The 27,758-nt window shown below is 44.7% G+C and overlaps 4 protein-coding genes across 10 annotated transcripts; 2 read left to right on the top strand and 2 right to left on the bottom strand.

The window, feature by feature from the left end:
• Positions 1-3,987: 3,987 nt before the first annotated feature.
• Positions 3,988-7,575, top strand: chp2 (calcineurin-like EF-hand protein 2). Of its 6 annotated transcripts, none has more exons than XM_068318242.1 (7): positions 3,988-4,143; positions 4,817-4,889; positions 5,096-5,176; positions 6,033-6,157; positions 6,234-6,295; positions 6,427-6,549; positions 6,647-7,571. In XM_068318242.1, exons 1-7 carry the CDS (start codon positions 4,077-4,079, stop codon positions 6,698-6,700), a joined length of 585 nt encoding a protein of 194 aa, XP_068174343.1. In that variant the 5' UTR covers positions 3,988-4,076; the 3' UTR covers positions 6,701-7,571. The 6 variants fall into 6 exon arrangements, with proteins under 6 accessions (XP_068174343.1, XP_068174342.1, XP_068174345.1 ...); XM_068318240.1 differs by having other exon boundaries at positions 4,014-4,143; positions 4,759-4,889; positions 6,647-7,572; XM_068318241.1 differs by having other exon boundaries at positions 6,427-7,572.
• A 125-nt stretch (positions 7,576-7,700) lies between these two features.
• cox7a1 (cytochrome c oxidase subunit 7A1) lies at positions 7,701-9,087 on the bottom strand. The gene is made up of 4 exons (XM_068318245.1): positions 9,004-9,087; positions 8,397-8,483; positions 8,207-8,291; positions 7,701-8,002 (listed from the first exon to the last, which is right to left on the bottom strand). The coding sequence occupies exons 1-4, from the start codon at positions 9,076-9,078 to the stop codon at positions 7,950-7,952; spliced, it is 300 nt and encodes a 99-aa protein (XP_068174346.1). The 5' UTR covers positions 9,079-9,087; the 3' UTR covers positions 7,701-7,949.
• Positions 9,088-9,207: 120 nt separating this feature from the next.
• On the top strand, positions 9,208-12,891 carry rnaset2l (ribonuclease T2, like). Its single transcript, XM_068318238.1, has 9 exons — positions 9,208-9,628; positions 10,014-10,201; positions 11,149-11,216; positions 11,357-11,414; positions 11,492-11,559; positions 11,854-11,967; positions 12,050-12,098; positions 12,382-12,453; positions 12,526-12,891. The coding sequence occupies exons 2-9, from the start codon at positions 10,031-10,033 to the stop codon at positions 12,727-12,729; spliced, it is 804 nt and encodes a 267-aa protein (XP_068174339.1). The 5' UTR covers positions 9,208-9,628; positions 10,014-10,030; the 3' UTR covers positions 12,730-12,891.
• A 153-nt stretch (positions 12,892-13,044) lies between these two features.
• supt5h (SPT5 homolog, DSIF elongation factor subunit) lies at positions 13,045-27,679 on the bottom strand. Of its 2 annotated transcripts, XM_068318237.1 has the most exons (29): positions 27,623-27,679; positions 27,321-27,416; positions 26,480-26,636; positions 26,271-26,339; positions 24,031-24,100; positions 23,445-23,513; positions 23,196-23,261; positions 23,076-23,106; positions 19,740-19,808; positions 19,260-19,511; positions 19,090-19,179; positions 18,945-19,015; positions 18,735-18,840; positions 18,548-18,638; positions 18,327-18,463; positions 18,090-18,245; positions 17,871-18,017; positions 17,655-17,801; positions 17,426-17,551; positions 17,203-17,287; positions 16,749-16,856; positions 16,522-16,624; positions 15,914-16,041; positions 15,725-15,830; positions 15,487-15,645; positions 15,172-15,340; positions 14,458-14,655; positions 13,641-13,736; positions 13,045-13,567 (listed from the first exon to the last, which is right to left on the bottom strand). In XM_068318237.1, exons 2-29 carry the CDS (start codon positions 27,405-27,407, stop codon positions 13,427-13,429), a joined length of 3,234 nt encoding a protein of 1,077 aa, XP_068174338.1. In that variant the 5' UTR covers positions 27,408-27,416; positions 27,623-27,679; the 3' UTR covers positions 13,045-13,426. The 2 variants fall into 2 exon arrangements, with proteins under 2 accessions (XP_068174338.1, XP_068174337.1); XM_068318236.1 differs by lacking the exons at positions 26,271-26,339; positions 26,480-26,636; positions 27,321-27,416; positions 27,623-27,679 and adding an exon at positions 24,198-25,061.
• Positions 27,680-27,758: the final 79 nt, after the last annotated feature.

The raw sequence follows: 27,758 nt of genomic DNA, 5'->3' as shown, positions 1-27,758 counted from the left end.
AATGGGTGATCGGAAACACCGGCTGGTCCCAGATGTGTTAAAATGGATGAAACAGCTCGGTGCGCTGCCAATCGTGTCAATATCCCTTGAATTGATCTCATTAGCGTTCCGATTGCTGACAGTTTGCGTCGTAATTACTTCACAGTGGATCCAACCGGAAAGAGACCTCAAGTCCGGGAACATTTAGAACTGGTGCCGCCGAACAAAGTTGATTTTAATTTCTGAGAAACTTATTTTCAGGCTCTGTTGCTCAGACAGTATTAAATAATAAAACACACACATGTCATTTTTAATTTACAGGTGACGTGTTTGCTTTGTTTGCTCCACCTGACGCACAGTAACAACACGTCATCAATGATGAGGCGTTTCCGATCCAGACGTGAGAATGAAGCCGGTGGTGCTGCTGTGATGACGTCTTGCGAACCTGACTTTTGTCTCACAACATAGACCTTGTTTTTTTCCAGTGACACTAATCATCCTATGTAACTCACGCACACGAACATATATGTATGTATCTATATTAAATATACATGCATGAACATGTAATTTATATCTTTTATTGATTTATTGAACCCTGCAAGGACCAATGATCAATGATAATACAATTTCCTATAATTTAAACGGCTACAATATAACAAGCAAGGATTAACATATTGAATTACATTATATTCGGTTTTATTCAGAAAATATATGCAATACAGGAAACGTCAAAGCGCTGTTTTCTGGCCTCATCGACCGTTGTGTGGTTGCAGTACAGACACCCCGCCAAAGAGAGCGGTCACATTGTCAATGAATGGGGCGCCGACACAATTGGCGCGAACAGTTCCATCGGGCTCCATTCAGACATCATTAACTACATCCATTCATTTATTTTCCGCTCGCCTTGCCTCACCACAAAAATGGAGGATTACACATCTGAACTCAATTTTTCCCCCCCGCTGCTTTTGTTCAGAAGGAGCGGCGCAGGGCCTTCATTTATAAGTAAACGTAACATACAAACCAACATGTAGGTAACAACATAACAACGTTTTTTTTAATCAAATGTGCTTATTTGTGTTTTTCAGTTTATACGTGTAAATAATTCCGCTATCAGACTTTAAAAATAACCCACTCAGTGTTGCTTATTAAATTATGAATAATCTACACTGTAGGTTCATGTGTTGGTGAATTTAATTACGTAGAAATTAGTCTCTCACCAGCCATGAACCTCACGTCACTGGTAATAATAATGCATAAATTATGTATTTACAGTGAATGGAGTAAATAAAACTCACGGAGAGAAGGAGACGGAGAGATAGTGAATATATTGGTAGAAGGATGCTGAGTTTTGAACTGCCAGGCAGCAGGCCTAGAGGAAGACCAAAGAGGTTTATGGATGTAGTGAAAGAGGACATGAAGGTAGTTGGTGTGAGAGAAGAGGATGCAGAAGACAGGGTTGGATGGAGGCAACTGATTAGCTGCGGCGACCACTGAAGGAAAAAGCCGAAAGGAAAAAAAAAAAGACGGAGTCAATAAAACTCATCTGGAAGTCAACATCTTTAAATCATGTTGAATAAACCAAAAAAAACATAAATTCTCATTATTTAAATTGTCTATTTGAATTCAAACTATTTTTTGCCATAATAATAATAATAAAAATAATAATAATAATAATAATAATAATAATAATAATAATAATAAAGCCGATGTCAATTAAAAGATGCATTTAGGATCACTTCCGGTCTACACAGACAGAATTAAAGACGTTGGAAACAAAAATAAGAATTGTAAAGAAAAAATGTGGAAAAAAAAAAGTTAGGCCCCGTCCACACGATAACGGATTTTTTTAAAAACGGATTTTTTAAAAAACGCATCGAAAACGATTCCCGTCCACACGACAGCGTTTTTTAAAAAAAAAATCTCCGTCCACACGTAAACGCACCAGTGCGTTTTCGAAGACTGCTATAAGCATGCCAAACCATGTGGTGGCAGTATTGAGTCGAATTTTATCCAATAGGAATCCTCCGTGTTTTGTTGTCACAACACACGGGCCTATAAATATGACGTCACAGCGGTTTTCGTCGCCGGCAAGACGTCAGCGTTTTTAAAAAGTCGCGTTGTCGTGTGGACGGAAGGCGTAAACGCAACAAAAAAGTTGCGTTTTTAAAATATCCGTTCGACTCAACATTTTGTACCTGGACCTGGTTCCGGAAACACCTGCCGGCCTTTCCACGGACACGGGGGGGAGCGAACTTTCCACACAAATACGCGAAAGCAGCGTCGGTCCTGCAAACAACATGTGTTGAAGATGAAGGATGTGTTATTATCAATACTCGTTTATTATTATGTGTGCATCCATGTATGATTGACAGTACAGTTAGTGTCTAATTGTTCCAGCTCAAAGCTTGAGGAAGAAGCCATTTCTCAGAACTCACACCCCCTCCCCCCATGGGTGTGGGGTTTTCCCAGGGAGCGTGGAATTGGAAATATGTTTGGTATGGCAGGTGACAGGTGACAGGTGGGCGGATCCAGAGAGGACAGAGTAACAAGGAACACTCCTGCTTGTGTTCGAACGGTTTTAAATCTGCTTCTGTCACAGAGAAAGACAGAAACCTCACAGCTAAAAGTCAACAACAACAACAACAATCACAACAACAATTGCAAATCAAAGATTTCCCTTTGATGTATTGGGAACATGTGCATCCCAGGCTTCCAGGCTGCATCATTTAAACTTGCAGCACCATTTCAAGGTGATTGACAGTCGGAGAATGAGGGATAACACGTGCATAATAATAAAACTGAATAAATATGAATTACTGACAACAAACGGATAACAAGCATTTACATAAATATCATAAAGCATCTTGTGGCTGCAGAAAGAAACGAGATGATGCAAAAAAAACCAAACAAGACATTTGAATTTCGCTCTGATATTTGTTTTTACATAAACCAGGTTTCACCCAGACATGATCATTGTCTCAGATTCCACCCGATCAGATGATCATGCTGGAGCCCTGGGAAGAGGAAGAGGAAGTGAGCCAAGTACCAGGAGCTGTGGAGGAGTGCAGGAGGCAAAGCTGGAGACCTCGATGTGGGCTGAGGGGTTTCACACGGCTGGAAGTCATTGGGGAGGCAGAAACAGCAGGCATTTACGTAGATCTACAACTAAACCTGCAGAGAAGCAACAAGATGGCTTTGGATCAAGAGGGGAGAAACGGGGGCAAACGCTACTGGGATGCAGGCTGCAGATTGATCACCCTGACTGAGTCAGGAGAGGACACAATATCTGATCTCAGATCGATTTTCGAAAACAGATTAAAGAAGTTGTAACGTGCAGCTGTGTAAAAGGATGAAACTTTTGTCTTAAGTTTTTAAATATTTGGTGATTTTAAATCGCATGACTTCCTGTTGATGAGAAAAGAAGCTCATGTGACTTCCTTACTGATTAAAAACTACAAACAGCAGCCAGTAGGCTTACTGCTGACAGCAGAGGGCAGCAACACTTAACATCCGGGTAGTCATCCTGGGAAGAATTGATCTCCACACATTCGCAAATATTTATGTTTTGTATTTAACATACAAACAAAAAGGTGCCTCACCGCAGGTCTCTGCTCCTTATTTCAGCGGTAAATGTGAAAATTCAGCGATTTTGAGTGAAAATAACCTAAAATTGGTGATGTTAAATAGAAAATAACTGTATAATACGCATCACTGGATAAATATAACCTTTTATTTAATTTCTTCCATTTTTAATTTTTTTTCTTTCAGATGCCAGGTGAGGCCGTGCCTCACCTGCCTACCCTGACTGCACGTCACTGATTATAACGTTATCATATTGTACATTTTTGATTTGTGTTTTATCCTAAAACATTATTAGACGCTAACTATAACCATACATAGCTGCACACATAATAATAAAAGTCAATTTTATATTACCCCCAATATAAAATAGATTTTTTACAGCCTTGCAGCGTGTCCGTTTTGGACACGCCCACTACCTGTGAGGTGAGTTCTGATTGGCTGAGCGTCAGTCCAGTTCTGGGACTGCGGTGTTTAGACCGTTTGAGGATTAAACTGCTGCCCCGTTGTCCCGCAGGATGGGGTCCACCAAATCCCGCATGAACAGGATCCCAAATGCGCAGGAGCTCATGCAGGAAACAGGACGTGAGTTCATTACATTTCCGGAATTATTTGATAATTAACAAAAAAATTCAACTAACCAAAAATATCTCTCAAAATATCTTTCAAATATCTTGAGTTTTTCCGTCGACCTCTTTAGAATAACATTAAACAACCACTGGTTGCTGAAACAGCCTCTGTTTGCGTAAAGGTGAACAAACTGACGTCACAGATGAATTCATCGAGTCTCGGGTTTGTTTAAATTCAGAATGTTACACCTGACTTTTAAACGTCCTGAAATGTGTGTGTGTGTGTGTGTGTGTGTGTGTGTGTGTGTGTGTGTGTGTGTGTGTGTGTGTGTGTGTGTGTGTGTGTGTGTGTGTGTCTGATAGCACAGCCGGTGTTCATCAATTTTGTTTCAGCTGCTGTTTATCTCTCTCTCCCTCTCTCTCTCTCTCTCTCTCTCTCTCTCTCTCTCTCTCTCTCTCTCTCTCTCTCTCTCTCCCTCTCTCCCTCTCTCTCTCTCTCTCTCTCTCTCTCTCTGTGTGTGTCTGGCTGATAAGAACACTGGAGGTTTTAACCAGTAAACACAGTAAACATGTGAACGCTCACATTAAAGCCTGGCAGCATCACATTAATGTTCTACACCCTGACATCCAGGAGGTTCTGATCGATCGATTGGAGATCTATCAGATGTTCCCTGTCATTTGTGTTTCAGTCTCTACTGCCGCCATCATTCGACTTCACGAGAGGTTTGAGTTTCTGGACAAAGACCAGACTGGACAGCTGCGGTTGGTTGTGCACATCATTTAAAGAAAAACACGATAAAATAACCTCATCTGACCGACAGCAACTTTGGAATAGATTTATAAACACAAACTGAACAAATAATGACACATATTTGTCTTTACCGGGCCCAAAAGTGGCCCTTAAACACACCACACTAAGAACTGATATCAGAAGCCTTTCTCCCAGATGACAGCTGTCTCTGCTTCAGGCCGGAGGACTTGAGCACTCTGCCCAAACTGGACTTCAATCCCATCGGAGACAGAATCATCAGCGCTTTCTTCCCTCCAGGGTACTGAAGCTCGCTTCTGTCTTCACCTCGATTTACTCACAACAACGGAAACCTGGGTCAAAAAGAGCTAGACCAGGAGTCGGCAACATTAAACGTTCAAAGAGCCAAATTGGACCCAAAAAAGTCAAATCAAACCAAAAAATCATATCAAAAAAATAATATAATAAAATAAGCCTTATATGTAGGAAACAACAGGATGTCAGTGTCTATATTGGCCATTAGCCTTGGAGTTGAATTAATGTTCTTGATTTGCTGATTGGTGATGTTGTATGTCATTTCCATCACCGTCTTTGCAGAGAGAAGCACACCTTTAATTTCCTGTATTATCTCTGTTTTGTTCTCGTTATTTTAATGAATGAATCCTTTATGGAATCACCATCCATGAATGGTTTTTCACGTTTTATTATCTCTCAGTTTACAACACAACTAGCAGCAGTATCCTCTCCTTTCTTCTTTTGTACTGCAATCGCACAAACGTGCAGGCAATCCCTCCGTATTGGCAACGAAATGTTGATATGTAGGCCTAATTTAGTCACATTCAAGAAAAAACGTCACTGAAAAGTGTTTTAAGTTATTGTTACGGACCCCGGCTTTATTAATTAAATTAAATGTATTCTGTAAGAAACAATAAATGACACCACAGGTAACGTTGAGGTGTTTATTCTTCTGGTCCCTACTGAACTGAGAGCTCAACACCCGCACCATCAACACTCCCCCTGGTGGCCAACCCCGGAATTCCATCCCAATAAAATCCTATTCAACTAAGTAGAACTGAATCCAGGAGGGATGGGGGAAAGTGAGGTTCTGGGTTCAGTCTCAGTTTTCCAGAGTTTGCATTTCTGTCTTCTCTCTCCAGAAAGGAAACTTTGGACTTTGCCTCCTTTGTTCGGATCCTGGCTCACTTCCGTCCGACTGACAAGAACCATGCCAGAGGGGGGGTCCTGCAGGCGCCGGCCAGCAGTAGCACCGGCAAACTGAAATGTCAGTTCAACCCTTAAAGTTCAGCTTCTGCCTGATGATCCTGGTGAAACGATCCGTTTAACCCTTTTGTGTTCAGTTGCCTTCCAGCTGTATGATCAGGATGGAGATGGGAAGATCTCCAGAGCAGAACTTTTCCAGGTGTGTTCTGCTAGAGCCTTCACTGCTCAGATAAATATCAATTAGAAGAACTCGGGGCTCGGACTTGACCCCTGAGGTACTCCTGAGCTTAGGCTCTTTTCAAGCGTCATCCCTGATTGGCTGGTTCTCAGGCGCTGCGGGCGATGCTGGGGCTGCGGGTCACAGAGGAGCAGCTGGAAAGCATCGCTGAGAGAGCCATTCAGGAGGCCGACCTGGACAGGGACGACGCCATCTCCTTCGACGAGTTCAGGAAGGTGGATGACTCCACTAGACGTGATCGTATTAACAAAAGGCTTATAGGAAGAGTACGTAATGTACCGTGAAATATAAATTATTCTCTTTTGTTCTCAGTCCCTGGAAAAGGTGGACATCGATCATAAGATGAGTATCCGCTTCCTGAGATAAAGATGCCGGATGTTCCTGTTTGGATGGAACAGAAGATGATGGACGTTTTTTGGGAAATCTGCAGGAAACAACAGAAATATTTACGAAGAATCATGAATCATTTAATTAGATTAGATTTAATTATCATTTGTGCACCAGTAGCACAAATGAAAATCCATTCATTTTCTCTACCGCTTCCCCTGCTGTCGTGGGTCACAGGGGTTGCTGGAGCCAATCCCAGCGGATTTACAGGCATGAGGCGGGAGAGGCTCTGGACACATTGACAGCACATCGCTGAACCACACGAAAGACAGACAAACACTCATGCACACACTCACACCTACGGACAATGTAGAACCGACCAATTCACCTGAAGTAAATTTTTGTGTAAGAGTTGTAGTTCACCGTTTTAGCCAGAAGATGGCGCCATTGTTACACATGTTCTCCTCTGGCTGTCGTCTGCGTCACGTCTGGAGATCAGACGCCTCCCACTAATACATCATGCGATTAAATAAAATATTCTAATGACACCACATCTGTTCTCGATTCACTGTTTTGGGATCTTTTAACGTTTTCATGAGAAACTGCATGTTTTTATCTCTCGTACGCTTCAGTTCATATCACTGGATTTAAAAGCACCTCTTCCTACTCCTCTTCCTCTTTGCTGAGTGGAGTGATCTGAATTAATCCTGAACCTTATCGACCTTTTGGAATGTACAGTTTAAGGACTCATATCTGTCTGAAATCTTTAATGCACTTTATTTATTGTCACTAGAAATCATTTGATCTTTGATCAAATCCAACTTTTCACCGGTCTGTGTGTATTTACTTATATATTTTTTTAAAGCCTTAATGCGTCTTGCAGCCCTAAAAATAAAAAATTTGACATTAATGAAACATTTTTCTAACATTATTTCTAACATTGCACCACATTTCTGTAAAACCATATCTAATTTTTTCTGAAATACCGGACTTTAAAACGTGATAAAAAATGGAGAAAACACCTTCAGATCTGAAGAGATTAATTTAATAGATCATCACTTTTATTGTGCATACCTTTTTTTAAAAAACATTTCATTTACTGTTTCTTCTTGTTTTGTCATCAACAAAAACCAAATCAAATCTCTGGAGGCAATGAATTACAATTTTTTAAAGCTGCTTAAAGGAAGTCAAAAGGAATCAGATCTTATTTACAGAACAAACATTACAGACAGATCATAGTGATGCTCTTCATGCGATAGACCGAGCCCACGGGGGTTTCCTTTCTGAGTTATTTCTGGGGCATGGAGGCGATGAGGAGCCAATACAGGGAGTAGCCGGATCCTGTGGAGAACACGCACAAATACATAACCTAGCCTCAAGGCTAATTAGCATCGTAGCATTAATTCCAAACAACTGAAGAAAATGTAAAGAAAAAAACCCCAAAACAATAATAAAAGGACTCCATTTAGCTCAGACATTTATTTTTTAAATGACTCCCAATCTGAAGACAACAACTTCCTGTCCATGGAGCCCCGCCCACATTACCTGCGATAGTTAACATCATGGTTGCCCGGTAGAGTAGGACATCACCGGTTCCTCCCTTGATGTGGACTGGCAACCCATTGTCTACCTGTAACCATGGAAACAACAATATGGCAAACATGTTAGCAAGAAGTAGAAAGCCAACTAACCAACAGTGTTGTGATCCAAACTAATCCATACGTTCTTCTCTTACCTGGAAGAGCTTCTGGGCCTCAGGTACCTGGTTCTTCAGCTGCCTGGTGGAGCTGCTGAAGGCTCGGCTGGCCAGAACCGGAACTTTCTGTAAACACAGACCAACCAGAAGCTCAACGTGGAGAGAGAGGAGCAGTCTAACTGGTTAACCACTGGTCAACAACTGGTTAACAACTGGTTAACGTGGCTCCAGGGAAACGGATCTCTGATTTGATCTGAAAGCGACTCTTTGTGTTCTGCTAGCATTCTGCTAATGAACGTGATTGGTCTGGTTAGCATTTGAAACACCCCCCCCAGCTGTTGAGAAAATTATCTCTGCACTGGAGGAATATTTCTGGTATGACCCTGTCTGAGGTCATGTGATCATGTGATCCTGTCGGCTGCATATAGACGGTTAGACTGACAATACCAGCAGGCCCCGGCTCTCGAGTCAAACGACTCCTGTACAGTCCAAAGGTCAGACCTCACCTTCACCTCCTGCTGCACGGAAATCTCCTCTTTTTTCCCTCCTGATTTCCCCTTACCCCCCCAGAACGATTCCAGACACCTCAGAGAAACAGACAAGACAAATTTTTGAGACGACAGACAGAAAAACAAGTCCTAGTTACCAGAAGGCGATTCATGTGTGTGGCGGAGAGAGACGAGCTGCTCTGCTTCAGTAATCCTGGCAAGGACATGCGCATACAACCCAAACACACACACACACACACACGCACGCACGCACGCACACACACACACACACACACACACACACACACACACACACACACACACACATACACACACACATACACTATCAGTTTTTCTGAATCACTGCCAAACTATGATCTGCAGAGGGGGCCAAACTATCTGTGCTCCACAGGGAACAAACAACTGTTAATAAAAATAAAACTGGGGCTGTGTGTTAAAAAGAATATTTAACTTTTGAATTTATTTATTTATTGATTTTAGTTTTAGGGCACATTACTGAGAACAGATCTGATTCTGTTAACTTTGACGGTGCACATCTTCTCTTGGGCCTTTGCTGTCTGACACCTGTCAGGTGTTCTGTTCACATTGAAACACATTTATTCTGCCCCGACCACTACTTCTCTCTCTCTCTCGGTTCTGCTTCCTCTTTCTCCTGGGATGTGTCGACTCGCAGCTTCAGTAACAGACAATCTCTGCTGAATCTCTCCTCCGACTGGACAGAAGTCACCGGACGAGTCATCATCAACAGCGACACGCTGACAGGTGGGATCCTTCAACCGGACCTTCTCATGTAAAGGTTTTTTTCAGGGGAAATATTATTATCCATGCTCCAACATTTTCGTGTGTTAGTATTCTCATGAATTTAAATAGATCAGTGATGTTTTATTTTGAATCCACTCTTAAAATTCCAGCACATGTGGATGAATTTCCATTTTTTCATTTCAATTTTGACACATTATATTTAAATTTTCTGTTAATGTATTCTTTTAAAATCAATTTTAAATAATTCAGGTAGTTCAGCCTTGAGAGTTGTGATGTTGAACCAATTAGATATTGAGCTGAGATATTGACTAGGTACAATTTAATTGTTAAAGTACGTTTAAATGGCTTTAGTCAATGATATGTTAATGTGGCTCTGGTTGATCAGTTCTGACCTTTGGGGAGATGAGTTCCTTGCTGCTCGCTGCTGTCCTCCTCCTGCTGCACCTCCCTGACCAAACCAACGCACAGGACGCACACCTGGAGGACTACAAATATGGCCACCTGGAAAAAAAAGCATTCTGCTCCTGGACGTGTCTCCATTTCACTCTGCAGTGGCCCGGAGGGTTCTGTCTGGTGAGCTTCATCATCGTCATCATCATTCTGAGCATTAGGGGGCAGAAAGAAATATGAAGGAAACAGATGAGGTTGGAGAGGAGGGGAAAGAAAATGAATGGAATGGAGAGATGGTGTTGAAGGAAAGGGGCAGGAAACAGTGAGGAGACAGAAGATGGAAATTGAGAAGGAGTGAGAGAAAGGAGTGAGACAGAAAAGAAAGTGTGTAGGAGGAAACGAAGCAAGAAAGATGTAGGAAGTTGGAAAAAATGACAACAATGTTAGGGAAGGGGAGGAAAAAAAGGAAAATGGGAAAGGAAGTAAACAAGGAAGTGTGACACGGGGGCTGAAAAGGAATTGAATAAATAGAGGAGGAGGTAATGAAAGAAAGAGGGTGATAAAGGGAAGTAGGAAAAATGAAAAAAGAAGGAACAAATGAGAAAAGAAACAATCAGCGGAATATGTAAAGATAGATAAAGGATATATGAAATGAGAAGGGCATGCAAAGAAAGAACAATTGGAATTAGGGAAGGAAAATGGGGTAGGGAGGAAAAGGAAAGGATATTGAGAAAAAAGTGATGTGTCAAAGGAAATGAGGAGGTAAAGAAAGTGTGTCCTAGTGAGAGAAAACGGGGAAACCGGGAGAAGCAGAGAGGTGAGAAGGAAGTAATCTTGAAAAGTAATCAAGGAAATAAAGGGGCAAAAAAGGAAAAGAAGAAGCAGGGGAGGAGTAGAGAAAACAGGAAGTAAAAATATAGTGACAGGAAAAGAGATGGGGGGGGGGCAACAAAATGAACAGAAGAAAAGAAAGTGTGGAGGAGGAAAGGGTGTAAAGACAGAAGAAACGACTGAGAGGTTTAAAGGAGAATAAGGAAGTTGGAGAGGAAGTAGAGATGTTGACTTCCTGTTGACAATCAAGTCACCTGACATGTTTGTTAAAAGCTGTCTGTCTGCCTGTCTGTCTGCAGTCGCTGGACAACGAGACTCTGTGTCGGATGCCTCAGACTGTCAACAACTGGACGATTCACGGTTTGTGGTAATAAAACTTCCTCTTTCTAATTATTTGTGTCGTTAGATGTTTTCCTCCGTTCAAACAGAAGTGTGTTCAGGTGAGCTGGAAGACGGTTAAATCTTTGCCTACAACTCTGCACACGCGTGCACATCATTCTGTTCCAGGCCTCTTCATGCGTCCAGATGTTGCAGCTGTTGGCCGATGTTCTCATCAGACGTGGAGGTGAGTCGAGACAAGAGCACGACAACCTGACGGCACCCTGAAGGCCGACAGCTGATTGGCTGATATTCTCTATCCAGGAACTGGAGGAGCAGCTGATGGAACACTGGCCCTCCCTGCTGAAAACAAAATCAAGCTTTCAATTCTGGTATGAAATCTTTTCTTAAAAAGTAAAGATGTAGATAAATGTTTCAGTCCCCTTAACATTCAGATTAATATGCCACTGAAAATAGTCCCCGTACTGTCACTTCCTGTTTGCTTCAAAAAATCATCAGAAGCTGCTCAGACTGATGGATAGAGAATACCTGGTGGCAGTTTTAATACTTGAATTAATGATTTAATAATAGAATGTGTCTCTGGAGGGTCAGAAACAGGTTCATGCGTTCCTCTACAGTAATCTGTCAGTAATCTGTCAGTAATCTATCAGCGTGTCGGTTGACAGGAGAGCAGAGTGGGAGAAACATGGAGCGTGTGCAGCTTGCGTGGAGGGAATGAACTCCCCACTGAGATACTTCCAGATCTGCCTCAAACTAAGACAAACGTTTGACGTCCAGAAGTCGGTTCACACAAGAATGCTTCACTTTTACGCCGATCATCAAGCCGATTGGGGGAAGCTGAGCTTTCTGTTTTCGCTACAGGTTGTTGGAGGATGCTGGCATCACACCATCATGTGATCGACCCTACAAGGTAAGAACAAGCCTACAAGTTATCCTTAGAACTAAAGATAACTGTAAAAATATCTCTCTTCAGAGCCATTTTTGCCGACTCGTCACCGCCCTCTTGTGGATGCATCTATGCCAACTTTTCCCTCTACTTTCGTGTTTAAATGTAAATGAGCTTAATCAGGATGTCACGTCCCACCCTGACATCCCTTCTCGACCAGTCTGTGTAAACGGAGTCAGAGTTCAACCTGCTTCCTGAATCTGACCCCGTTTCTACCTGAAGCTTCCTGCTTCCCTCCTCTGTGCAGGTCCAGGAGGTCCATCGGGTCCTCGCTCCACATCTGGGTGACAAACATGAGATCCAGTGCATTACAGTCGAGGTGAGGAGGATCGCTCTCGGTCATGAAGCTAAACCGCTGCCCCCGGTGTTTCATGCCTGTCTTCCTCTTCAGGAAAAGGAGGTGTGGTTTCAGGTGAAGATCATTTTGTCTCGTAACCTGACCGTCGGCTGCAATCACCTCGGCAACGCTGCCAGGGAGCCCAAATCTGGGTCCGGTTCCACCTGGAGACCCTCGCATGGGCATCCCTGCCCCAAAGAGGGCCCGTTCTATTACCTACCCATAAACCACCAGCACCCGCTGCAGCCCTGCGGCTGACAGACGGCAGCTGATCATCAATCAATAACTTTAATTTTACCTCCATCCATCAAATGTGTAACCGATCTATTCATTCTGAATATAATTTTCTTTGCCTCTTGATTAATAAATGTTATACTTCCTTTTATTGTGTTTGTTCACCTGATGCAGTTTTAAATTCACATGAACCGTATTGTTGCCTCAAATGATTCATCCTCCGCGGAAAATAGTTCCTGTATATTAAATACATTTTTTTTCAATTCTACAATTTCAATGGCTGCTCCAAAAACACCGTCCCCATCCCAGCGGAGTGTTGACACTAAAAATAAAGGCGGATGGATTTATCAGTTCTGTTTATTGACAGGTTTTGTATCGTTCCTCCAGCCGTAAACATCTAGAAAGCACTAAAACCGTCTCAGGACACCACTGGGAACAGAGAAAGCTAGAGAAAATTTAAAATACAAAAAGCGACAGAGCAGCTGGAATCACGATGGCGGAGAATCACAGAGAGGAGAGGAATGTTGTGGGTCTGATTTCTCCTGCGTGGGCTTTCAGCTGTTTTTACTTGAATGTGAGTGTCGGCAAATGAAATTATTCTGATCAATAAAGTCCCAACGCGTCGGCTCATCCGCGTCGGCTCATCCGTGACTCTACAGCCAGCCGGGTTCCCGGAACAATTCCGTGTGTTTTCAAGTCTGTCGACCTCATCGCTGGCGTCTCAGTCCCTGAGGCGGCCCAGGAACCTCAGGTTGAGGATCTTCAGCTGGTTGTCCAGCTCCATGCGGACGATACCGTCATCTCCATCGATACTCAACAGGATGCCGGTGGCCTCACGGTCCTCTCCCAGAATCACTTTCACCTGCCAACACAAGCAGTCGGTCACCTCAGAGGAGACAAGGGCACACGATTCGCCGCAGTTCTGCCAACGTTACCTTGTTGTTCTTGGTGGGCGTGACGGGCTCAAGGTGATCACTGCCGATGCTGACCACCTTCTCCGACTCCTGCATGAACACCGAGCACATCCCTCCCTGCAGAACACACACACACACACACACACACACACACACACACACACACACACACACACACACACACACACACTCTCTCTAAGGAATGGTGCGCTAACGCTACTAGCTCCAAAGCTAGAAGGACTTCAGTCATGTGTTCCTTGATCGCGGCTAAGCTAATGTGATTTAAAGGAGCCACAACGACGCGCAAAATATTTTATTCCGGCCTCCACTGAGTCGACCAATCACAGCGTGAGGCTGGTGTGAATGTCAGACTGTGGGTTTGGAAGGTTTGAGCACCTCAACCTGCAGAAGCTTCTTCAAGTACAAATAAATCTGATAAATCCCATAAACGTCTGGTTGCAGCTCCTAAATTTAGAGGCTGGATTTCCGACGCGTCCCTCCATCCTCAGCCAGGACTGAAGCAGAACCATATGAACGGCTCAAGAGTAAAGGGAAATGTTTTCTGACTGATGCGAGTGTGACTCACCGTCAGATGACCTCACCAGGTTCTCTCCTCTGCCTTAAAAGGATTTTTAACACATGTTTCTGTGAGATTCATGTCCCACGCTTTGGCTGCAGCTGCGTCTGCACAAGGCCGACCTTTCCAGTCCAGCCAGTATGAAGTCCGTGTGTTAAAAAGGAATTACAGCTCAGGTGTGTGGAGTAAAGGTCCTGCCAAAACTGAAGCTAAACCTAAACACAGATGGAGGACATGTGTGTGTGGGGTTGTTTTGGTTACCGTGACGCTCCTGATGACGCCGGTCTGTCCCATCAGATCCATGAATGAGTCCTTCACCTGGACCAGGATGTCGGGGGTCACCCAGTCGCTGCTGCCCTGCTCAATGTTGGACCCCGGGGTGTGAGGGTTGTAACCTCCAGGAGAGGGTGCTCCTGGTGTCATGGGGCTGTAGCCCACCGGGCTGGGACTGGGACTGGCCTGTTGGTGGTGGTGGTGGGGGTGTTACACAAACTTAGAAGCGACAACATCAGCAACTGTTTCCATTTAGACATTCTTGTCTGTATGAGCTCTGGCAGGATTCCACCACCGGGAAAACATTTAGTTGTTTACTAAAACAATGTCACAATCTACTTCCTGGGACAGTCCCACATCTGTTCATAAATGAAGTTTACAGAATCACTACAACACATTTGTTTCAATGACTTCAATGAAACACGAAACTGTGATTTAAGTTTCTTTCCATTTAAAACATCGTGTTTTTTGTCGTTAAAACATTTGACTCTTCACTGCTCTCTGGTGGAAGGACTGACGTCAACAATATAGGCACAAAGCACAGGCTGTGAGAAACGGTCAAGTCGATTTTCATACATAAAGACGAGAAGAGACGAGAAGATCCAGACGTGTGACGCCTCCAAGCCACAAAACTAATACGAAATAAACAAAATACCACAGAAACACAACCTGAAACAGACAAAGCTGGTCTCCACCTCCTACCTGATAGGCCATGGGGGAGGGGGTGGGGTGGTAGCTGGCTGGAGAGTGCGTGTTCTGATAGCCCACCGGCGATGGCGCCACCTGGTGGTAGCTCTGAGGACTGGGACTGGGTTGGTAGGAGCCTTGAGGGGAGGGGGCGGCGTAGGGCGAATACTGCTCTGTGTTATACCTGCAGCCCAGAGACACACACAGACACACACAGACACGCAGACACACACAGACACACACAGACACACACACACAAATTGTTTATACTTTCCTAAAAACACTGACTCATGTTTTCGTATTTGCGCTCCGGTGTGTGTTGACACTCACATCGCAGGTGTTCCAGGTGTCTGAGGGTTGTACTGAGGGTTGACCTGTGGAGAAGGGACTTCTGGGTAGCCTGGTGTCTGGGGGTTGGGGGTCCCGCCGTAGCCCTGAGGCGACGGGGAGGGCTCATCATCGTAGCCAAAATCATACTCTTCTTCATTCCTGGAGATGAGACACAGAAAGTCAGAGAACCCCGCGACACTGAAACAAGGATGGATGCGCTGAGGCGTGTCGGCGTCACCTGGAGGGGGTGTTGGCGTTACTTGGGTCCCAGGCGCCACTCTGACCCGGCGTCCGGCTCCCTTCATGCAGCGGCGTCTGAGAGCCGTAGTGAGGCGTACGACTTCCTGGAACAGGGAGGATGAGTAAGAGAACAACCCGTCAACAGAAGTTCTGCTTTGTCATCAGATTCGTAGTCATGAGGTCTCACCTTCGTGCAGCGGCGTCTGGGATCCGTACATGGGGGTTCTGGAGCCTGTGACGTACATGGGGGTCTGGGAGCCATACATGGGAGTCCGTCCATGGGTGGACGTCATTCCACTGTGTCTCTTAGCACCCCTGAAGGGCGGGAAGGGAGTCCAGGAGGGGGGAGGTGGTGACAGATTACTTCAGAATAAAACAACAGCAACGTCCTGTTTCATCATTTTAAACAACATACTGGGTCAGGAGCTCCTGGACCTCACACCGTCCAAAGATGTTTTACTTCCTCATTGCTATCTGCTAGCCGTTACCTCAGAGGCAGAATGCCAACCGCACCTGTTCTATCTTTTAGATCTTTATGTATTGCTTCAATGCAAAATAACAACGCTGAAATCTTGTTTTGAAAAGGCAGTGTAAAATGAGATACGATTCGTTGCTAGAGCCAACACGACTGAGAGTGATTATAGTAAAAAAGTACACCACCATTAGCCTTGCTTGTTAGCCTTAGCTAGCTGGGTAGCCTCGTCACTCCCTGAAGACAAACCAACAAACGCTTCTGGGCGACGCCACGTCTGACAGACACAATCGACACCAGTCGACAAAACGGGAAGTACATACATGGTGGCCAGACGCTGTCGGTCCACTGAGATGGTCTGACAGGTGGAGTGCAGCTCCACTCTGGCCGTAGACTCTGTTGCATCCTTCACCACCCCAATGTAACCTGGGAAACGTAGGAACATTCATTAATACACAGAGGGATATATTAATCGATGAATGAAGACGCTCAGTGGGTTTTTAAAAGATATTGAAGTTTCAATGGTAACTGATGCTTTCCTTCCTCTTACCTTTGTAAGGACCCTGGGAGATCCGGACTGTCTGGCCGATCAAATCGTTGTCTCTACGTCCTCTTCCTCGGCCCATTCCTCCTCCTCCTCCTCCTCTCTGCGCTCCATCTGCAGAAAGTTTGATTCATGTGTTTGAGTTTAGCTGACAGATTGTTGTTTGGCTTTTAGATGCATCAAGCAAAAACTCCTGGATGGATTTGGACAAAACTTGGCAGAAGGATGGAGAACTCAATGTTAAAGAATCCAATATTTATTTTAATAGGAGACTTGCCATATTCCGAATTATGTGCAAGCGATTGCAACGCTTTTCATAGTGTTTTAATTTTTAACAGATATTGGAAGTGTTGAGCTTGAACTACAGGTCAAATATCTTTTGTAAACACTTCCCAGCAGCAGGAAAAACATCCTCACTATTCCCCCAGATGCTGATCTGCCTCTGGTTCTGCACACTCACCTCCTGAGCTGTGGTGCATGGGGCTGCTGATCCGAGGGCTCATGGGGGCGAATCCTCCCAGGGTGAAGTTGGTCACGTCTCTGGGCTGAAAGAGGCAAACGCCGTGAAAATCTGCATGAAGATCCAGCTTCAAAATTAATCCGCAAAGGTTTGTGCTTGAAAAAATTAGAGTATGAGCAGAAACTCCAGAGCAGCCAAATCTAGCAGTCGAGCCGGCGCTCACCTTGGATCCGCCAGCCAGCACCAGGTGTCTGGTTTTACAGACAAACATGCCGCCGTTCTCCACCAACTTCTTACAGTGGAGGAAGGCGAAGCCTCTGAACAGGTGGCGAATCTCCCCTTCACGGCCCTGCAAGGGGAACACACGTGTTAGCACACTGATATCCCACCCACAACAACGCTGGCGTTCAGTGAAGCTTTAATCCTTCTAATGTGAGCAGAAAACTCCGTACTGAATGCGGCCCATCGATGACTTTGACGATGTCCTTGACGTGGATGTTGTTCTGCTCTGAGTCCAGAGCCACGGCGAAGCGGTTGTCCTTCCGTCGGTTGACCGCCTGGTGCCGGACAGTCAGCACCTTCCCGTGCATGTTCAGCACCTGAGAGACACACGAGGCCTTTAGCGACTGTGCTCCCTACTGCTTTTACTTCCTGGATCAGACTATTACCTGGAACGTCTCTCTTTCCAGCCGGACGATGACCCCGACCGTCTGAGGGTCCAGCTGGACCAGCTCCCCCCACTCGTGCTGCCCCCCCGCGTCGACGCCCGACGCCGTCTCTGAGCAGAGCTGCAGGTCTCTCGGCAACACCTTCAGCTACATGCAAACACAAACGGGTGAGCGCAGCCGCAGCCATGCGACGGTTTCATCCACGGACGGAGCCGCTACCTCATGCATGGTGAGGTCCGAGAAGAGGATGACGAAGTTCTCCTCCACCCTAACGATCAGGCCCGTGTCGCCCTCGTATCGCCCGGCGATCACCTTCACGTGGTCGCCCATACGGAAGTATTTTCTAAGCTCGTGAGCCGGAAACTCCAACGGATCCTGCGACGAAACGGTGAGGTGATATTAGTGTGTAAAAATTACACAACCTCAGTGTGAAGAGTCAGAGAAAGAGCAGCACACCTTCAGGTCCTCGTGTTTGGGCATGATGGTTATCTTGTTGCCGTCCACGCTGAGGATCTTCCCCTGCAGGTTGATCAGCTCACCCTCGCAAACCTCCACGTTGTCACCGGCCTGCAGGTTGTGTTCACGTTCCTTACCTGGGTGCACAATAAACACACATGAGTCCAAAAACAGAATTCTGACAGTTATAGAAGGATAACAATTTTAAAAAAAAACACTACCTGACTCTGTGACCACTTCCAGGTCGATTCCTTCAGGCTGGTCCTCAAACTTCTCCAGCTCCGACAGAGTGGGCTTCACACCGTCTGTGATCTGTCAGAGAGAAACCAGCTGCTGAGCGGATGCTGAACGCAGTCATATAAACCAGAGGACTTCAAAATAAAAGTCTCTGATGATCAGGATCCTCACCACAGCAGACATGGCGAAGCTCTTGAACAGGAATCCTTTGCGGCTGTAGCGGTTCCCCTCAAAGATCATGAAGTCTCCGTCATGGCTGACTTCCCCTCCAAGCGACCTGTCAATAGAACCAGCAGTTCCACCAGAGTCAGTCACTATCTAGTCCCCCCCCCCCCACAGATTGAGGGTTTCTTAGTGCACAAACCATGTCTGGACCGTCACCTGATCTTCTCTGCGTCAAACAGCCTCTGCGCTGGTCTCTTGAACTTCTTCCTCTTGGCGATCCAGTCTTTCTGCAGACACAAACAGCCGTGTGAGTCCACGCGTCGACGGGAACAGAGCGTGTTGAACTGGCACCCGTCCTAACCTGGCTCATCTTGGCTTTGATGCGGTCCAGATCTATACGAGGGATCATCTTCAGGGAGATGGTGTTCTGGCTCGGTTCCACATAGTCCACCTGAAGAGGAAGGAGTTTAGCGTCAGATCAAGACTAGATGAGGAAACGTTTGTTGGCGTCAGTCGATGTCGTCGGCTCACCTGAGCGATGTCGTCTTTGTACAGGCCTCTCTTCAGCCGCACCCAGGACTTAGGCTTCAGGTTGGTGACCTCTTTGACGACCTTAAGGACGTCCGTCATCTCTTTGATGGGAACCATCTGCTGGTTCCAGAGGCCCATCCTCAGGTTGCCGATGCCTTCGATGGCTGACTTCACATGGGTCTGTTTGTACGACTCCACGTAGATGTAACCTTTGACGTGATCGGGCGCAACCACGGATTTGATCTGTAGAGGCTGAAGAGGAGGAAGAGGAGGAATCAAACTCTCTGGAATTATTTCAACAGTTTCTTCAGTAGAGGAGAAACAAGATCTTTTTTCATTCACTTAAAGCTTCAGAGAAAACAGATTTAACTGCACCATGTGGCTCAAACATTTGTTATCAACTACACACTTTATTTTTGAAACAAAAATTCTCAGCCAGACTATTCAAATAAGTACCAAAATAAAAGCACGGATGCTTACAGTGTCAGTGAACTGGTAGGCGATGAACTTCCTCATCAAAGCGATGGCCGTCGCCCTCTCCTCTCCAATCTAGAAGACAGAACATGTTGAGGTGTGTGTGTTTGTGTGCGCGCGATTAAACACACTTAACTCACAGAGTGCCAAAGACGTCATATTTCGTCTTATAGAATCCAAACGTTGAGTGCCAAAGACGTCATATTTCGTCTTAGGCGTTTTTTATAGGGAACGTTAGATCAAAGCGTTTCGCACATTCTGTGTGATTTTCAGCCTTGTATTCCATTTATTCCGGTCGGGGGCAGTGTTTCACACCCTAGATCACCAGATAAAACGACGAAGAAGCGTCGGTGTTGGGGCAGTAGTGGAGAGCAAAATGGCGAAGCGCAAGGCGAAAGCATGTGGAGGAGGCAGGTTCAAGCAGCTCACACTGGCACAGAGCTTGTCTGGCAGTGTAGCTGCTGTGAAAATGAGCGACAGCGGTAAGGATCGGGGGGCAGGAGATGCACCCAAGGAGGTTGAAGACCGGATCGGAGGCGAGGAAAGCGTGGCGGGTTGTAGCGGGGCCCCCCCGCAGTTCGGCGGCGTCCCACGTGGGAGCGCCGCTGCGGAGGGTTCTCCGCTGCGTCTGTCCGGCGACAGGTCTGACTCAGAACCGGACCCGGACTCGTCATCCGACTGGATTCCGTCGGAAAGCAGCAGGGAGTCCTCCCCAGACCCGTGGGAGCCCACGGAGGATCTGAGGAGCAAAGGTAACTATTTTGCTACTTTGTTACATGATGTAAAAATCACGTGTCGGCCCTCCATCCCGCATAAGTTGTTCCCCATCTATGAATGTATTACTCTTTTGTGTAGAATGGTACTTATTTCAGGCAAGTGTGTGTATATATGTATAATATGTGTGTGTGTGTGTGTGTGTGTGTTTTGTAGAATGGTACTTATTTCAGGCAAGTGTGTGTATATATGTATAATATGTGTGTGTGTGTGTGTGTGTGTGTGTGTGTGTGTGTGTGTGTGTTTTGTAGAATGGTACTTATTTCAGGCATGTGTGTATATAATATATATATATGTTGTGTAAAATGATATCCCACTTATTTCAAGCATGCATATATATATAGTGTAAAATTGTATATTTCTATATTTTAGTGTAAAATGATATCCTACTTATTTCAAGCATGCATATATATATATAGAGTAAAATTGTATATTTCTATATTTTACAGTCCCTAACACGAGTAGAGGACGTGCACCTGCTAGAGGGAGAGGTGCGAGGAGACGCCAATCACTGGAGGTGGATGCAGGTGTTTGGAGTCATGATGGCTGGAAACCCACTAAGTTCCCATTCGTGGCAACCCCTGGTCCCCAGAATGCGGCTGCAGACCTGGATTCAGACCAGCCGGTTGACTTCATGGAGCTGTTTCTGACTGACGAGCTGCTGGGTCACATTGCGTCTCAGACCAACCTGTACGCACGGCAGTTTATACAGGCACATCCTGAAGCTCTGCCACACTCCAGAGAGAGGGTGTGGAAACCGGTGACAGTTCCAGAGCTCAAAAAATACTTGGGTCTTATGTTCCTCACCGGCTACATAAAGAAGCCCAGCGTCAGCATGTACTGGAGTGAGGATCCAATGGAAGCCATTCCGTACTTCAACAACACCATGCCACGCAACAGGTTCCAGCTAATTGGGAAGTTTCTCCACTTCAATGACAATGCCTCACAGGATGCTGGAGATAAACTTTATAAAGTGCGTCCTGTCCTTGATTCTATTATTTCCAAATTCAAAGAGCTGTATCAGCCTCATGAAAACATTTGCATTGATGAGGGGATGTTGCAGTGGCGTGGCCGCTTGAACTTCAGGGTTTACAACCCTCAGAAGCCAGTCAAATATGGCATAAAATCTTATATTTTGTGTGACTCGCGGACTGGCTATTGTTACAATATGTTGCCTTATGTTGGCCAGCCGAGCACACTCCCAGACATCGTGTTCTCCCTCCTTGACCGCCTGACCGAGCAGGGGTACACAATATTCATGGACAATTTTTATAATTCTGTAAAACTGTGTGAGCAGTTGTGTAAAAAAAAGACTAATGTTTGTGGAACCCTCAGGAAAAACCGTGGCGAACCACAGATCATCAGGGAGCCGTCAAAGACAGACTTGGGTGAGGAGGGGAAGGTGGTGCGACACAACGGCCGGGTACTGGTCTTGGCCTGGCAGGACAAGCGCCTGGTGAGGATGATAACAACCTGCCACAACGACAGGATGCAGAGGGTGGAGGTGTGGCAGAAGGGTCAGCGGGAAAAAGTGGCACAGCTCAAACCGGAGTGTGTGGTTCAGTACAATTCCTGCATGAATGGGGTGGACAAACTAGACCAGAACATTGCGTACTACCCCTTCATTAGGAAAACTCAAAACTGGACAAAAAAGTTTGTCGCCTATTTGTTCCAGATTTGTGTGTACAACGCCTATGTGTTGTTCAGGTCCAGGAACCCAGGGATCAAGAAATCGCACCTTGATTTCATGAAGGACATTGCAAGGTCCTGGACTGAAAAGGGGTACGTGTCACATGAGGAGGGCGAGGAGATGGAGGTCGAAGACGTGCTGCAAACCAGGTCAGTCAGAAACAGAGACCCAGAAGGCAGACTCGATGGCCTGATGTCCAGGCACAAGCTGGAACGTTTGAGGGCCACCACAAAGAAGGCACATCCCTCAAGAAAATGTCGGGTGTGTGTTAGAAGGGGTGGGAGGAGTGAGACCAGGATGTGGTGCAAGGCCTGTCGTATTCCCCTGCATGCAGGAGAATGCTTTACTGTGTATCACACTAAAAAAAAATATCATTGATTACACCCACACATACTCACCTGTAAATGGTTCTGACAGTTGAGGGTGAAATGAATGTACTTTGTTATGTTTTGTCTAATTTTCAAAATTGTTATAAAATCATTTGTTCATCAAAAATGTTTTTTCTAATGTTGTTTGCATTGTTTCAATAAGTAAAAGTATTTTCAGAAGTTTGATGTTGGAATTTTGCTTGAATTTGCTTCTCTGCAGTAAAACGTCATTATCTCCGTTTTCTGGTCAAAATCAGCTGTTTTTGCTGAAACCACCCTGTGTTCTACGGGCAATAACTAAACACACATAGATGCTAGAAACAAAATTTTTTTTTCTGATGAAAGAAGACAGTCTAAAGTTTCGGGTGATATGTGGAATGTTTATGTAGCCTAAAAAATGATTATTTGGTGGGCCTTCAAAATTCAGTGAAAATGCTCAAAATCTCTGGCACTGGGGAGCTGTCCGCGCTGAAAGTGTCTGGCAGTCAATGAGTTAAAGAGGATACACACCTTGCATTTGACTGTCCACAGATTGGGATCCCTGAAGACAACAAATTTAAGCATTAAGACAAATTGATTAACAACAAACACTTTTCCTGCCTTCTGATTGGTGGATGCCCCTGCACGTACTTGACACCAGGAAGTAGCTGCTGCTGGGTGATGTCATCAGAGAGCTCCTCGGACCCTCCGGAGTAACTGCACACCGCAGAAGAAAGAGAAGGAAAGTTTCCAGCGGATGAGTGAAAAACATTTCAGGATCAGAACCAGACGGATTTGTGTCTTTAACGTTTTAATGCTTAATCAGCACTGAGGTTTCAGTTCTGAATAAATGGATCCTCACAGAAAAATTTCAAACGGTGAAGGAACAAATGAACTCACTGCTCTCCTCCTGAGGACTTGGCATACTTTCTCATGTAATACTCCCCCAGCGCCTCCTCTCTGGAGTCTCTGCAACGCAAACAAATGTACAGTTAGATAATTCATGTCAATAAAAAAGAGGAGCAGAATGTGTTTCTGATGCCATGTTTGTCCACAAAAGCAGGGGATGAATACTAACAGAAAAGCTGGACGTGATTCAGCATCAAAAGGAAAATAAATGATGAGCCGGAACAGAGGAAACGTCGCCCGATGTCACGTGATGGAAAACACAAACCCTCGTTCTGACAAATCAAAATCATCATTAACTAGATGACAGCAATCGCTTCTGAGTGGGGTGTGTATTAGCTCTGATGAGAGCGGCGATGTGCACAACTCAACTGTAAGGCGCAAAAACTAAACTCAAGAGGCAGTGCCAGGCGCCGAGCTAACGGGCTAATCCTGATTATTATCCACATTCTGAAGGGTCTCTCCACTGACACCCAACAGATCCTGGTTTTGTCAGTTTAAAAGATCAATTACAGGTTCATGCAGAGACCTTCTATTCCCAGCTGTTCTGTTAAATACTCTTTTAATTGTCATTCATTACCTCCAGAGGTTCTGCAGTCGCCTGGATCCGGAGTGATCTTCATCCAGAACCACGTGGTCGATGTTGGACACTGAGACAAAAAGAAACGGTTATTCTTCCCACGTTTGATATAAAAGAAACAGATTAATGTAAACGATGAACGATGAGGGCGTGAGGAACAGACTTACCTTCAGCTTCCTCTGCTCAGGACAGGCCAGCGGTGCAGAAAAGAGGCAGAGGAGCGTAAAAGAGGAAGAGCAGGAGCACAGTGACAGAGAAAGGATTCAGAAAGTAAAGATGAACAGAACAGAAGGAAGGACAGAATAGAAGAGACAGATCAGGAAATAGTCAGAGACGAGGAGTGGAGGAGGAGAATGGTAAATGGACAAAGATACAGAAATGAGAAAGAAGCAATGCGAGTAAAGTTGGCAGTGAAAAGATAGTGGGAAAGAACAAAAAGTATGGTGACAGACAAGAGAAGAGATTGAAACATGGAGAGGAAGGACAGATTAAAGCACCGCAGGAGGATGGAGAGATGAGGACAGAAGCCACAAACATCAGGCCAGAGCACACAGGAGCAGCCAGGCAGCAGCAGCACAAAGCATGATGGGAGAAAGAAACAACAACAAGAAAACACACAAATTAATGTTGAGCAGCACAGAGAAGCATGAGGCCGGGGGTCGTGGTTTAAGGTGACAGTAGAGCAGAAACAAAACCTAACGGTGGCCCGGTGACAGCTAACTGCTACGACAAAACCCGTCGATCTATAACTCGCTTCCTGGTTTAACCCGTTTTCATCCCTGACCAGCATTCGTGAGCCACGAACGCATCAGTTGTGTTTGTTTCAGGTCTACTTCTGCCTTCAGCGACAATAACACATCACCAAGAGTCACGCGATGACCACATGTTAGTTCACGAATGATCAGACACATGTGTTTGAAGGTGGAATTACTGAAAACATATCCAGACTAATTAAACACTCAAACCTCCACATGCAGAATTACATTGAAGCGATTCAGAGGAGTTTTAGATTACAACCCATAAAAAACTAAGAGTTCCAATCACTTAAGAATAAAAAAAAAGAAAAGAAATTGATTAACTTGTTGACTGTGTGACTGTTAGCAGGAGCTCACAAACACGGGACAGATTTCCACTGAACTCAAGGGTGGAACAAAAAACTGGAAAGAAAAGGCTGTAAAAATATAAATGTATTCCTGAGATAAGGGCTTGCTTCAAGTGTGATTTATCCCAGGAGCTTTAGTAGGGGTCTGTTTTGTATGAGAAATTTAGATCAATCCCATTGATCTGGATCCACAAGACCTGAACAGTCAGTCGTTTCTGTGACATCCTTCAAACAAACAACAAATGGATGCAAGTGAAAACGTGAGCTCATCGGGGGACGCAACGAGCCTCCCGCTAAAATCCAATCTTCTATTCTGACATTGGTTCCAATTATTTCAAGATGAATGTTTTTATTGTATTGGTCATCCCTTCTGCAGCTGGAGTTCAAACTTAATATTGTTTTCCTAAGTTAATGTGTGAAGTTATGCAAGAAACCAACGATGGATCCATTAAGTGCCACGCTGTGCTTAGGCCAGGCAGCATTAAAACATCGTGTGCACATGAACTTTAACAGATGTATGAAACTGACGCTCTGTTCCAGAGCTGAAGAGGATCTGGAGGAGATTTACCGTTAACTGAAGATGACATGCATGACAGAAGAACACCGATAAGACAGAGAGAGTTCAGTCAGACCAGAAGATAAAAGCCTCAGAAAACAAACATCAAACCATTGGGATTAAATCCAACAAGGGGAAACCAAATCTGAGCTTTTCCCTTAATTTATCATTTCAAGAACATATTGGAAAGTTGATCTTTAAATATGAACATATGATCTGTAAAGCCCATGTACAGTAAATGTTCATAAAACTCATCTGACACCATGACAAAATTTATTATCAATATGTTTTCATCATGTGATTTACAGGAGATGGTGAATGAGCACTTATTTATTTTAAAATGCAAAGGTGATCACTTTGTTCTGGACCCTTCTTCTGACAGACATCTTTAAAATGATTCAAAAGGCAGTGGAAAACTAGAGGCAGGTCTTGTTGACTGGTGTTGATTAGTTCTTAATTTTAAACACTAATAAGTACGTAACCCACATTTAATAATCAACAAATTATAAATGGCTATTGGTTAGACCTGCATAAACAAAGCCGAAACAACACATTTTCCAAATCTATTTTTGAGTTCCATACCTTTCTCCAGGATATCCTCTGCTCCTTCCTCCCACTGGTCTTCTTCATCTTCATACTCATCATCAACATCTGGAGAGGGAGGAGAGAAACAGGGAAGGAGAAACCTATTAAAACTGCATTACAGCTGGGAGACCTCAGAACAGCAGAAGATGTTCGAATGAAAGCTTGAAGGAGATGAGAGGTGAAGAACAAGAGCGGTCGGTTCATACCAGCTTCGTCCAGGATGAAGCCTCCATGTCTTGGCTTCTTCCTGGGGCGATCCTCATCATCCTCCTCCTCCTCTTCATCATACTCCTCCTCATCATCTAGGTCCTCCCCTTCCTCATCTGCCACCTTGTCGCTGCCAACTGGGCTGCCCATCTCCTCCTGGTGATGGATCACAATAAAACTAGCAACAATGCACTCAATTACAATCAATCAGTGCACGTTTATTCATCCTGCACTGTATATTTTGATTTACAAGTATTGTAATTTTGAGCTGTTTACTATAAAGAAAAGTTTTGCTTGGGATCATCTTCCTTCTGTAATGTCATTGACGTCCAAGTTTCATCTTCCTCACAGACCTTCCCTGACCCCTGTGGGTAGAGGGTCCTTTCTGCCCATGTTTTACTGCTCCTCCTCCAAACATACCACTGATCCAAAGGATCAAAATCCTGTTTCTCAATTCTATCGAAAAGTAACTTTCTGTTTTTATCTGGATGGCTCTCAGCAAATGGAGCTATGAGGGCTGGAAACATTTAAAAAAAAATCTGATTCACGATACACAGGGCATTAAAACAGAGAATTTCATGTTGACTGTGTAAAATATCTTACAGTGAGTTATATAAGAGTTGGGGGTTTTTTTGGGTTATTATGGACCAAGAAGTATTTAAAGGATTCTATAGTACCTAAAATACAACTAGTTCAATCATGTTGCTTCCAACTGTATGTAGATGTCTTCATACTGATAAAAAGTTTAGCAGCTTGATCAACAATATAAGCAGCCATCTTCGATCTTGTTTACTTGCATGCAGTGTACACACAACAGTAGCTAGCTTGCTGTTAGCATACCTCGTTCTCCTCCACCTCCTCGGCCTCCCCGTCGCTGCTGCGTTCACTCTGGTTGTCGGAAAAGTCGCTGTCCTCGCTATCAGACATCTTGCAGCACTGAGCAGGTCACAGTGAAACAAGCAAAAAGAAAGAAAATCTCAACTTCGTACAAAACTAGCTAAGGGGCTAACAACATGTTAGCAGCACCGAGTTATCCGGCCATAACAATCAGGAAGGCCTAGCAAGGCATGCTAATTTACCACATAAATAGAAAAACTGCTGCAATTAAACACTACACAAAAGGCCGACCAGCTGTTACTTACCAGAATCAACCCCCGACCTGAGTTTACCTGAAGTAAGTCGATAAATAAATGTGAAACTTTGCTTAGGTCGTTTAAATTATCCGGATCCTTCTTTCGTCGTTCTCGGGAACTGCGAGATTTCGGAAGCAGGGAAACT

Source organism: Antennarius striatus, chromosome 6, assembly GCF_040054535.1.
Source record: "Antennarius striatus isolate MH-2024 chromosome 6, ASM4005453v1, whole genome shotgun sequence".
Classification (NCBI taxonomy): Eukaryota; Metazoa; Chordata; class Actinopteri; order Lophiiformes; family Antennariidae; genus Antennarius; species Antennarius striatus.
Note: the sequence above shows the minus strand (reverse complement) of the source record. Positions and strands in the feature narration are given on the sequence as shown.